At 42.8% G+C, this 13,202-nt stretch overlaps 1 protein-coding gene across 3 annotated transcripts in view; it reads right to left on the bottom strand.

The window, feature by feature from the left end:
* Positions 1-13,202, bottom strand: part of LOC147436030 (ubiquitin-protein ligase) — a 125,975-nt gene that overhangs the window by 90,334 nt on the left and 22,439 nt on the right. Inside the window, exons 3-7 of one of the 3 annotated variants that reach the window (XM_086488927.1) lie at positions 4,845-4,962; positions 4,646-4,757; positions 4,435-4,484; positions 4,127-4,215; positions 848-1,049 (exon numbers count right to left, since the gene is read on the bottom strand). In XM_086488927.1, coding sequence (XP_086345053.1) covers positions 848-1,049; positions 4,127-4,215; positions 4,435-4,484; positions 4,646-4,757; positions 4,845-4,962 — 571 coding nt within the window. Of the gene's footprint in view, positions 1-847; positions 1,050-4,126; positions 4,217-4,297; positions 4,358-4,434; positions 4,485-4,645; positions 4,758-4,844; positions 4,963-13,202 lie in introns of those variants that run through there. The other 2 variants (XM_086488928.1, XM_086488929.1) reach the window with 2 other exon arrangements.

Here is a 13,202-nt window from a genome sequence, read left to right as displayed (position 1 = left end):
ACCAGTGTGCCTTTTTCCTCCTCCCATCTCGTGATCTGGCCCTCACTGTACATACTTTTTCTCACTAGGCCCATGTTTGCTGTTGTAGCCCTTTCTTGTAGAGGCGGTTTGTAGCCTTCGGGCAGTTATCATTAACTAATGAAAGGATCTCTTTTCTTGCCAAAAAAAAAACAAGTTCTTGCTTTTGTTGGTGCCTTCTATCACTTAGCATCTGCTGCAAGAAGACAAATTTTCAAGTGGGAAGCACTATCTGCCAAATTTATAATGGTTTTTTGCCAGATTAAGAGCCAACACCATTTGTTTCTTGCTAAAATTCGAGCATGGAATACCAAAAAAGAGAAAAAGATCATAAAAATTCAGTCACATATGCCTCATGAAAGAGGCATATCAACATAGTCCCCTTACGCGCAAGGGAAGCCGATACCAGATAAACTAACAAAGCTTCAGCTTTTGTCAGCAGAGCACAAACATTTACATACTTCAGCTGAGCAACACTTCAGTACTGTATGGGCCACCATCTTTACTCTATTGTCAGTTTTCAAGAGCTTTTACCCATGACAGTTTAATGCAGTAAGCTCGCTTCAACAGGCAGGTGTTCCGTGCAATATCACTCAATTGAGTTCACACTCTTAGAAATACTTAAAATATCCTTAGGCTCAAAGTAAAACCTGAAACAGTTACAAAAAAGTTTAACCAAAGACATGCAATTCTAAATGCATAGTTTTCATTTGTAAGCATCCAGCCACACCACAAACTAATGCTCAGACAAACAGCTACCTTATGAAATAACTAATGCTCACACAAACAGCTACCTTATGAAATAACTAATGCTCACACAAACAGCTACCTTATGAAATATATTGCTGATTGTTTCATCTGAATCAATGAAGTAATCCTCTTGATATCCCAAACTGTTGTCTCCAGAATGCTTAATATTGTAATTTTTTGATAAGGGCACATTGCACAGAGGCAGCATTTTGATGGAGCATGCCTCCATTTTTTGCTTGCAGGAGATCCATTTCAATATGGCCTCACATAAGAACAGTTCACTGCAGTAATCAAGGGAAATACTCAACAACTGGTTCCATTGAGAATAGTCTGAAAAAAGGCACATTAATACGGACATGTACAACAATTTTACTAACACCAATGATGCAAAAGAACGCTCATGTTCAAATTAACACTTTAACATAAGACATCCTTACATTATGGCAAAAAACGCTTGGTGATGTTGCAGTTGAAGTCACACATACAGTTACCGGGTTTTGATACACCACCAAACTTTGCAATGCAAATATTTTCAATCAAGAAAGATCCAACTCAAAATAAAAGCAAAAATGCTGTCCTTTGATTTTTATAACAAAGGTGCTGTATATTTCTTGTTTGTAGCCAAAACACTGTTACATTGTTTTGACAATTTCTCTCTCTACCTGAGCGACCAAGGCAGTATTTAGCAAGGTTGCCAGAAAAAAGTTCTTCAGGAAAAACTTTTTAAACATTTTTTTAATGACAAATTTTCGAGAGATTCTTTCACATAATTCTGTGGTTATTTGTATGGTTTTTGTTGCCGTTTCAGTGCTCTTTGTATGGGAAGTGATGGATTCGCTAGTTGTAATGCCACGTGTGCTTTGAGTAGGTAAATGGAAGTAGACACCTACATTTCAAATTCCCTTTATTGTTAGCCAGAGAAAAATTCCACATTCTAAATGTTCTTAAAGGGGGCCCAGAGGTTTAAATCACATTTCAAATCATGTTCATTTGAAGCACTTGGAACTACCTTGATTTTATTGCCAAGGTTCTCTTGTACTACAAAACCAATGTTGACACCTTGTCCATTGCTTTTTTCCAAGAGATACGAACTCATTGTGTTCATGGTGGCAGATATGGACAAGTCTGTGTGTCATTATTGATGAGCCACTTTAATTATCAATCCTACTGCCTACAAATGTTGAGAACTAGATGCAGGGCTCGTCACAAGCCAAAAAGGATAGCTCCAGCTGGTATAGCTACTTCTAATCCTAAGCCAGCTACCCTTTGTTGACATTTAGATAATTTATGTAAAAATGTTGTATTGGGTTTCTATTTTGTAAGTGACAATTTTTGGAGAATCCAACGCCTTATATTTTCTTTGCAGGGGTAGCTACTATAGGCCACATCTTGTAGGCTGTCGCTTATGATCCTACTAACTTCTTGGGACTCTTTTATTCAACACACATAAAGATCCTCGAATTATTACATTAAAATAAAATTAACCAAATCTTGTCCTCCTCGGTTCTATTAAACACATAAGACTGCTTATAAAGTGGTTGACTACTTGTTGCCACTTCAATGGCATGATCTACTCCTATAGTTCAGTAAGCCAAGCAAGAGACAATCACCATTAGATGATCATTAAATTGAATCCTTAAAAACTAGTCACAACTTCTTAAACAATTGTAAAACCATCAAATCACAAAGTTGTACAAAGGAACAAGAAACATATTTACCAAACTCCGTGATTTGGGTCTGCCAACCACGAACGAATCAAACAATAAGCACGGAGAACATTGATAAAATATTAAAATCTACATCTAAAGACTTTGCATCCTTAACCATTGCAAGAGCTGTGATAATCAAAATTGCAAACCCATTATTCAAGGAAACATGATAAATAAAACCGGCCTTTAGCCTTACTACAGGGCGGCAAACTTTAGCTCACACTCAAAAATATGTCGTCTAACTTTCCCTGTACTTCATGACACAAAGTAACTTCACAAATAAACCTTCAACCGGACTTTACCACTTCAAAACAATCCACGACTTGGTAGCTAGAGTGCTCCCAAGTAAACAATGACACCCTGTTGGCCCCATAGATTGGTGCCCCTTTCGGTATTTCTTTATTCTTATTGAACTCGAGAATACCTATAATCTACTACAAGCTGTCCCACTTTAATTGGGCTGAACTTTCCCTACTCTAACCCAATTTTGGTAGCATAACAACAGTAGAAATCATCACGGACAAGAATCCAAGTAAACGGTGATTTCCCACGCACTTTAAAACACTTTTATAAACCTGGCATGAATTTTCAGCACACTAAATTCTCTATTTTTGGCCTCTAAAATGCACCAAAACACCTATTTGATGATTCCCTAGCTTCCTTGAAGCACCTCATCAAAAGTGATTGATTCGCATGCCGATCACTCTTTTGGGTAGCCCTTGAGCTCCCACACTTGTAAGGTTACTTGCCCTTTGATTTAGACAAGATTTCTCGCAAGAAAACTCTCGCAGAACACTCCTGACCAAAGGAGAAAGGTTGTCGAGGTCGAAAATAAACAGGCCACACTCCAAGTCCAGTCATTATGGCCCATAGTTTTCTCGTCGAATGATGCTCCAAAATTTGTGACACAAACGAAGGCTAACTTTACAAAAAAATATATGAGCAAATGATCAAATGGTACGTACGTATTAATTAAAGGTACAGCTCCAATCCAGAATTACAAGTACTGGACCCAGCCTTGTCCAAGACAGCTGCAAATCTCATCACATCGACAAGCAAAGCACATATGCAGAAACTGTTACCAGCAGATAGAATCAGAGCACTTCATATGAAGGTTTCTGACAACAAATATGCGCAACATTAAGAAGAAATAACACTGCCTTGTCGGGACGCTTAAGACTGCTAAGGATGGAGTTCCGTGATGCTTGAGAACTTTTGTTATGGAGACCAACCGTCATCGCTTTTAACTCACACCCCTTCCAAGGGGCTCCACCTTGGAAATGACTAGAGAGTTGTTCCTCATCCTTCAGAAAAAGCTGGGTAAAAGGCACAAACAATTTTGCATTGACATCCAAGAAGGGCTATTGATCACCATTGACAGCCCCTTGACCTTTGAAGAAAACTGTGCAACCACAGCACAAGATGGTCGTAGGAAATGCAGAATCTTTCAAAGCATGTTCAAAGCCTTACGCTGCTGCTTGACAAAAATCATTGGTATCTAAGCGTATAAATATTTCGTGCACGGCAGACAAGCATGTGAGCAGTATCACAGAATGGCAAGATTGAAACTTGTGGTTGAGCTCAATCCTGACCTATTATTGAAATAGTTCTATGTGTGCAATAAAAATTATCAGAAGAAAGGCCTCAACCTGGTTATTGTAAGCTGTTTGTGTTCCATGCATGCAACAAGAAATTGAAACGCCAAATTTGCGAAGTTGCTCTTTTTCACCTCATCTTCCTAGAAATCATCAAAATTTCAGTCAGTTAAATATGTTCAAAGAACATGGTGCAGTCTATTAAACGAATTGACCAAAAGAAACCCCTTCAAAACGATAGCCAATTCCATCTTAATCGCCAAAGGATTCCTCCCTTCTATTACCCTGTGCAGATTTCTTTCATTACATGCTACAAAAATATGGAGACATACTTATAAGGAGAAAAGCTGAGTGGCACTCACAAAATTGATTGCGAAGGCCTTGATGCAAGCCTCTGCCACTGAATACTGTCCTGCAAATACACAGAACCCCACTTACAATCACACAGTGGAGGCCCTGTTTCTGGACATTTTTTGTTCGTACCATTTGATTGTCATGGAAAGAGGACCAGATACTCCCTTTTGTCGCCAGGCAGATGCAAATAGACAAAGGATGGCTCCAGATATTACTTACCCAGCCCCTTCGCAAGATTCCACAATTTTGGAGCCCACTTCACAAGTTCCCTTTCACCAATTCGTTCTGTAAGTGATATCATAGCCGTCTCCACCCCAAAAAATAGGATTCCCTGAACCATCTAAGTGTACTTTTAGCAAGAAATAACTGACGAGACTACACGTAGCAACCAAATGGCAAACAGAACATACAAATTCACCTCAAGAAAACATTCCATATCGCAAGGAATGTGTAGTTTTTCAGAATATAAGCATTCTAGTAGACAGCAAAAGGTCGCAGGATCCCAAGCTATACTGACATGGTTTTCAACAGACTCCCTGATGCAAAAAACCATCTCAATGGCAAAAACGAGCTTAGTTCCCTCCAAGGATTGTGCCATGAAAAAAGTGTGCTTTTGAAGACAGCTGTTTAAGCAAAAAAGACTCCATGCAGAGAAATGAATGTGACCTGTACAGCATGCTATGTGATGAAATAAACCTATTTATGCGTGAATTCTTTCTTTGATAAAAGAAAGAGGCAAATTAAGCATTAGGGCACCTGTTACGGAGAACGCCCTATTCTTCTCCTAAATACACATCCTCTAAGCGAGGAGGAATAAAAGAAGAGGTAGTAAGAGGAGGAATTGTTGCATAAGTAAGGCACAAAGATAAAGAGCGAAGATCCTCCCATTTCGAGCGAGGGATCGTCCACTCACTCTCATTGAGAAATAATGGCCCTAAACAAAATCATCCCTTGGCGGCACCTTGTACTTGATGCTGTTGGTTGATGACTCCAATCTTTCACTTGAATATCCTTTCTTCAGCACAAGGTGGAAAGGTACATCAAGTACAATACAGTATCCAAACATAAAGGACGTACTTCTGTACCAAATGCTTTTTTTGGTACGTAATCAATACGTACTGTTTGTAAACAACCCTCTATTTATTCAATTTTTCATGGACCTCTACCCCAATGACCTGCTATTCTTATAATAAATACATTGTACTACTTAGAACTTACATGAAAACTCAAGCAACAAGCTAGACTGTCGCGTGCACATCTAACCCTATGTGCATGTGGACAAGTTGTTCCTACTTCTAGTGTTTAGGTAGCCTAGGAAGTGTTCTGGCAACCTTTGTGAGCCTGTACGCACGCCATGCATGTCCAGGCACTTAGAGTAGCACAACCCAAGATCATTAGCATCAGTACACAGTATGAGCATTTTCCACGGCATGACCCAATTTTGCAACAGCATGTGAACCACCTCTTATAAAGTCATTTAATTAATAAGTGGCTTTATTCCATTTATCAATTCCAGAATCGTGGGGCATCAGGATGATTGCTCGACCCAGCAATATGCAGCTATAAAGGGAGGCAAGGGGCGCCCAGTAGAAGGCAGGAGAGGCAAGAGACACAAGGAGGACAGGCACCCGCAGATTGACAGCACCCTCAGGCATCTCTAGCGTTTCCTCCAGAAGCTGTAACAGACTTGGACACTCCAAGTCAAGAATCAATCACAACAACACCAAATAACCACTTCAAAACAATTCACAGATCACAATAGATTTGCACTGGCCCGGCAGAGTTCCGTGCCTAGAGATATTGGCCCCAAAGATTGGCGGCCCTTTCGGTATTTCTTTATGTATTGAAAATCAATGTCAGAGTACAAGAGCGATTAGGGTTTCACTCTCAGACTCTGCGTCCAGATGCTCTGAGAAGTGAGCCCTAATCCGCGTATTTGAATGTTACAAGGGATGCCCAAAAGCAGAGCCCCAAAAGCTTGAAAGCAAAAGCAGTTTCTCTCTCTCTCAATGAGAACCAAAAATAAAGCAAGTTCTCTCTCTCTCTCAAAGCGTAGCCAGAAAAGCCCAAAAGTTGAAAATTGCGTCGCCCTCGCAGCTTTTTTTTCAGCTCCGCTTTTTCCGCCACAAATTCCGGAATCACCGTACACTCGCCCACGTGGCAGATTTTAGGGTTTCAGCCAATTAGGGTTTCAACGAGCAGTTGGGGTTAGGGTTTCCAGAAATTAGGGTTTCTATAAAATTAGGGGTTCTGGCAAAAATTAGGGTTTGCAAGATTTTAGGGTTTCTAGCAGAAATTAGGGTTTTTGCTGTTGGTAGCCACGTCATCACTTTGTGACATACCCCCCTCTTGAAAGCATTGTAATCGACCGCGATTACGCCTGCAAAACCGACAAAAGCCATAAACCGTCTTAGCAGACACTGACTGTTAGTACCTACATACTAGGAACACACATCTAGCACATGTACCAAATCGACAGTCACATCACATGACATCACAGGACATCATCGGACATCACAGGACATCACAGGACATTCAACATTCATTCGGATCTTAGACTATGATTTATCAGCAATGTAGCTAGCAATCACATCTAGGTCCAATCGGGACCTCATGGATGTCCAATTGACTGACCTCTATTCGAGATCAATCAGACCAAAATGTTGTAGTCATTTCGTCTATTAGTTCCTACACTTAAGAGAAGTCAAGAACAAATCAGTATCATAATCAGGAATTCCATTTCATTAAAGTCATACAGCAGAATACTGTAAGCTTTCAGTATCCTTGAAGCTCAAAGAGACATCAGTGACTCTAGTATCTAAATCAAGGCATCTGCTGACAAAGGAGAAGAGCGACTCCCCTCTTGTGCATCCCACTGCACCAGATCTCCGGCCAAGCTGAATTCTGGGTTCCGTTTGGAATAGACTATACAAAACCAAAAGCATCGAGGTCAAGTTTCACAATCTAAGGAGTATCTGCGAAGTCCTCCTCCTCCATCCACTTCGCATCCAATGCAAGATAGTTCTTGAACTTAACCAAGAACCGCCTTCGGACTTTACCTTTAGTCTTCGTATCCTTATGTGCCAAAATTTGTTCAGGAACAAGGATCTCCTCGTTTTCTTCCACTTCGGATTGCTCATCAGGCTCCCCATCATCAGGCACATCACCCTTAAAAGGTTTCTGCAAGTCCGGCAAAGTCAAAACTGGTCCCGTAGTCAATTTCTCTCTCAATGTCCGAAAGGCAGTCACCTCTGTGGATCCCCACGAGAAAGGGACTCCTTTCTGTGTCAAGACATGCAAAGGGGAAGCAACCTCTGCAAACTGTCGTATGAACCGCCTGTAGTACGAACACAGTCCCAAGAAGCTTCTATCTTCATGGACATTCTTCAAATCGGGCCAATCACGGATAGTCTCTATCTTGGCCGGGTCCATTTGCACTCCAGCTGCTGAGACAATGGTCCCAAAAAGTGTATCTCTAGTAGGAAAAAATTACTTTTCTTTGCATTAATCACTAACTTGTGATCTCGTAATGCTTGAAATACCTGAAGCAAATGATCTCTGTGTTCTGCCTCATTCTTGGAGAAAACAATGATGTCGTCAAAGAAAGTGCCAACAAATAGTCTGTACTCTCGAAAAATCCTGTCTATCATCCGGTTAAATGTCGCAGGAGCATTGGTTAAGCCAAAAGACATCACCAAAAACTCAAATAACCCAAAAGTAGTCCGAAAGGCTGTCTTGTAGACGTCTCTTGGCGCGATTCAGATATGATGATATCCACTCTTCAAGTCAATCCTGCTAAAGCACGAGGATCCCTGTAACCTGTCGAGTATATCATCGATCCTAGGAATCGGAAATCTGTTCTTGATGATGATTTTGTTGAGAGCTCTATAATCGATGCACATCCTCCAAGATCCATCTTTCTTCAAAACCAACACTGGAGAGCAATACGGTGAAGTACAAGGCTGGACAAGACCCTTTTATAAGAGGTCTTTCACTTGGTTCATAATCTCTTCATTCTGTGCTCGGCTCACACGGTAAGGTGGCCGGTTCGGTGGTGTGCTTCAAGGTATCAGATCAATGGTATGATCTTCAGGACGAGCAGGTGGTAACTATCCTGGTAGGCCCTCTCAGAAGCAATCGGCGTGAGTGGAGAAAATCTTGGCGTTCTTTATCAAGTTTAGACATATTTGTCCTATCCTTATCGCTCAATTCTTTTATAACGATCGAGTAAACAAACAGACTCGATTTCATTAATTTTGAAATGGCCGAGCCGATACAATAGGGACAAACTCGCCCTTCAGTTTAATATCAAGTACAATTGTTCTGCCCTTTTCTGTAGTCAAAGTCGCTTTTCTCGCCCGATAATCGACCACGGCGTTGTTCTTGTGGTACCAGGGAATCCCTAAGAGAACATCACAACCCTCCAAAGGCATTATGAAGAAGTCCTTATGCCCAAATACCCCTGACAATGCAACCGAAGTTTGCCAATGACAGGTGTAATGGCTACGTCCATCCCAGGTGCCGCTAGAGCTACCCCTGTAAGTGGTCCCATCCGATCGGGAGTAATCTCGAGCCGCGCCACCAATTCCGGTTGAAATGAAGTTCGCCTTGGCTCCTGCATCAAAGAAAATCAGGGCCTCTTAATCTTTCACTTTGCCCCAAGCTCGGCAAAGTTCTGTACTCTCATCCATGGTGTCGGGATCGGTACCGACACAATCTGGAACCAGTCCTGTTTTCATCTTGCCTTTTCGTCCACGTTCTTCAGCTGCTCTCGAACTCTCAGGCCTATCGTCGTCCTTATCATTTTTTGTTCTTTCTGTACCTTTTTAGGCCACTTCGCGGAGATGTGTCCCTGTTCCCCGCATCCAAAGCACTTCCCCTCCTTGATGAATCGAGCTCACTCCTGAGGAGTAAGCTTGGGTCGTACATCCTTTTTCTCTGGGTTGCTCTTTTTCTTTCTACTTTCATTCCCAGAAGTCTATTCGGCTCGTTGTGTCATGTTCTCATCTGTGTGGTAAGTCAGACTGCCAGAGTGAATCGCAAAGCCCCGCTTCGCTTGACTCATCAACTCCTGAATAGAAGCTCAATTCTGCTCCAAGCAGTGATCTCGGATCTCTGTAGGTAGACCCAAGGTGAACCGCTCAATCTGTTCTCTGAACGAGATCTTCTTGAATGAAGAGGCGGGTAGAAAAGAGCTCCAGAATCTCTCACAATAAGCATTGATAGTATCTTTCTTGGTCATCCGAAAATGGTTCCAAGCAGCTCGTATATCTCGTTCATATTCTTGCGTCAACCAAGAAGAAATAAAAAGCTTCTTAAATTTCAGCCATTTAACTAGCGCAGTCTTGTTTAAAAGAAGGGTGGACCACCAAGTACGAGCATTCCCCTTTAAGTAAGAGGTAGCTCTCCGAATCTTGGAGTGCTCTCAATAGCGTCCTCCCGCGAAAGCAATGTCAAACTGCTGTATAGAAGACAAAGCCTTCGAAGCATCTGAGTATCCTGAAAAAGTATCAAACTTGATCGAGTGGCCACCTTCCTTAAACTCTTGAACTTTCTTGCTTTTATCTTCGAGAAAGTCATACTGGTTGGCTTTGTAAAAATTCTTCTTGTTTGCATAGAAGTTTCCATCATCAGAATCTGAGCTGTCTGTAGACGAGTCCCTCAGTAGAACTGTCAATCTCTGGGCGAGATTTAGCCTTCGTTGCCTTTTTCTTGCCCTTTCCGAAGCTTTGTTTCTTGCTTCGCTTTTTACCTTTTCTGTCTTCTTCGCTCGAATATGAAGAGCTAGAAGAACTGTCAGAAGAAGAAGAAGAACTGGGTACTCCTTCAAATCGAGCACGCTTCTTCTGTTTCTTTGCCTTGTCAAAAGTCGACTGACGACCCAAATATCCAGGGAAGTCAGTGCTTTTCTTTTGCTTTTTACCGTGCTTTTTGGCTTTCTTTTGCGCGTCAAAAAGCTGAGCAATCCGTGCTTCAACCACCTCTTGTAATTCCTTCTCTGAATACTGTTTTTGTGATCAGAAGGTTTCTTGAGAGCGGGTTTCAAGGGTGGTGTAGTGGTTTTCTGCCACTGTGCATGCACTTCCTGAAAAGAAGTCTCGCTCATATATTTTGCCAATTTCGGATCCTTCGCAATACTGAGTATCATCTTTGTTGCATCGCCAATCAATTGACGACGTTTCATCTCTCAGGCCGAGGCGGGCCATACTCTCTGTCTGAATTTTCGTTGTGATCCCTGTCCGCATCTCCATATGTAGAGGGAGTCGACTGATCCTTGCGTGAAGCCATAGGTGCCACGGAAAAAAAAAAAATCGGGGATCAGATTTCCCGTAGAAGAGAAATCGGCCGTGCTCTGATACCACTGTAACAGACTTGGACACTCCAAGTCAAGAATCAATCGCGACAGCACCAAATAACCACTTCAAAACAATTCACAGATCACAATAGATTTGCACTGGCCCGGCGGAGTTCCGTGCCTAGAGATATTGGCCCCAAAGACTAGCGCCCCTTTCGGTATTTCTTTAAGTATTAAAAATCAATGTCAGAGTACAAGAGCGGTTAGGGTTTCACTCTCAGACTCTGCGTCCAGATGCTCTGAGAAGTGAGCCCTAATCCGCGTATTTAAATGTTACAAGGGATGCCCAAAAGCAGAACCCCAAAAGCTTGAAAGCAAAAGCAGTTTCTTTCTCTCTCTCAATGAGAGCCAAAAATAAAGCAAGTTCTCTCTTTCTCTCTCAAAGCGTAGTCAGAAAAGCCCAAAAGCTGAAAATTGCGTCGCCCTTGCAGCTTTTTTTTTCAGCTCCGCTTTTTCCGCCCGAAATTCCGGAATCACCGTACGCTGGCCCACGTGGCAGATTTTCGGGTTTCAGCAATTAGGGTTTCAGCCAGCAGTTAGGGTTAGGGTTTCCAGAAATTAGGGTTTCTGTAAAATTAGGGTTTCTGCTGTCGGTAGCCACGTCATCACTTTGTGACAGAAGCAGCCCAACGTTTTTGCACCAAGAAGACCAACGTTTTCAGCATTGAGGACCAGCCTTTTTAGATCAGCCCTTCGCCTCGTCGAACCTCACCCGTTAGGTTGCAGATCCTCGCCACATTCGCCCTCTCACAGCAGATCAGCCTATCGTTTCAGTTTCAACACAGATCAGCAAGCGTTTTCTGTTTTCAGCCCTAAGCAGATAGCGTTTTTGTAGCAAACTTGGACACTCCAAGCCAAGATTCTACCACGAGACAGCACAGATTCACTTCAAAACAATTCACAATTCACACTTGCTTCGACAAGACCCGGTGGAGTTTCATGCCTAGAGATATTGGCCCCAAAGACTGGCGCCCCTTTCGGTATTTCTTTTTGTATTAATCTCTATTCAAAGTACAAGAGAGTGGGAGGGTTCTCACTCTCAGACTCTACGTCCAGATGCTCTGAGAAGTGAGGGCCCTGTGTCACGAGGACGTGGCAGTTATTAACCATGTCACAGAGATGTGGCAACTGCTAACCTTGGTTGTTGGTTTCTTTCCAATGGGGTTTATTTTATTTGTTTAAGACCCTCTTCTTGAAGTAGCAAACGGTCGGACATTGTATGGCCAATGTGAACGGTAGATTCACCCGCAGACGGGAAGTGGTCGGCACTGGAATTCGTATGGTAAGAGGATGTCTAGGCTCAGAGCAAGATCATATAGGTCCCCCCGTCGCACTTAGCAAGTTGGTGGATACTAGGAAGTGAACTCAATTAAGGCGTAAAGTCAAGGTGGGACTTCCAACAAAAAGTATCCGACAGTTGGGCCACATTGCATTTTTGGATGCGGTCCCAATGAGGATAGATGGTCAGAAGACCAGTGGGAGCCCAACGGAAGCATCTCCTAAAATTTAGGGAACTGCTATTTTGGGCCACGAAATGTGTTCGCGTCATTACCTTCGGTATGACTAGGGGAACACTTTACAACTCTGCCGCGAAGTCAACTGACGCACCAGTTGAGATATTTTTAGCAGGGAAAGCCCAAACTCGGAAACTGGGCGACGTGTCAGCTTGTGAGCGATTCTGCCACTCTGGGAGGCAAAAACGAGCTGCATATCATCAAAGGGGGCGCCATTTTCAGCCACAGGCGGATTGCAACAAGTACAGAAGCTATGGAATGCTTACCTTGCCCTCTATGCACAGTATGGTGACGGGAGTGATGCCCCGCACGCTACATACTGCTCTCTTTCTCCCCTACGTGCAGTTATGTGATGCCCCACAAGAGGGCTACTCATTTGACTGATGTACAGTTGTGTGGGTTCATGCTTTTGTGCTGAGGCAAGAGCCTCCTTGAGCAGGAACAGGGGTAGCTAACTGCTGCTCCAAAGCAGGCACTGGTGAGGGTCATAACCTCACCGTACAGGTGCAAAATCAGCACTGTGTATGCGCTGTAATTTGACTGTTTTTCAGCCATACGGACGCCAGGATCATTGGGAATCGTGCCCCACTGGCAAAGGACAGTTAGGGGACTGTTTGGGGCTGAAAACAGGGCAAAAACCAGTAAATACAGCGTGCTGAATTTACTGTTTTTGGACAGGAATCAGAGGGTATACGACAGTGCAAGCGAGTTCCAGCAGGGGAATTGGTTTCGCGCAAGTTTTGGGGCTGTTATGCTGCCGAAATTTGGCCAAATCAAATGGTATCTAGGTGGATACACGTGAAGGATTCCCAGGACCTTACCTTGTAATTTACCCTCCTAAAGAATAAAGAAATACCGAAAGGGGCGCCAATTTTGGGGCCTACAGGTTGTCGGCGTCTGCTCGGAG

This window comes from Adiantum capillus-veneris, chromosome 18 (assembly GCF_014529385.1).
Source record: "Adiantum capillus-veneris isolate H3 chromosome 18, ASM1452938v2, whole genome shotgun sequence".
NCBI classification, from domain to species: Eukaryota; Viridiplantae; Streptophyta; class Polypodiopsida; order Polypodiales; family Pteridaceae; genus Adiantum; species Adiantum capillus-veneris.
This window is presented reverse-complemented; position numbering and strand designations above follow the sequence as displayed.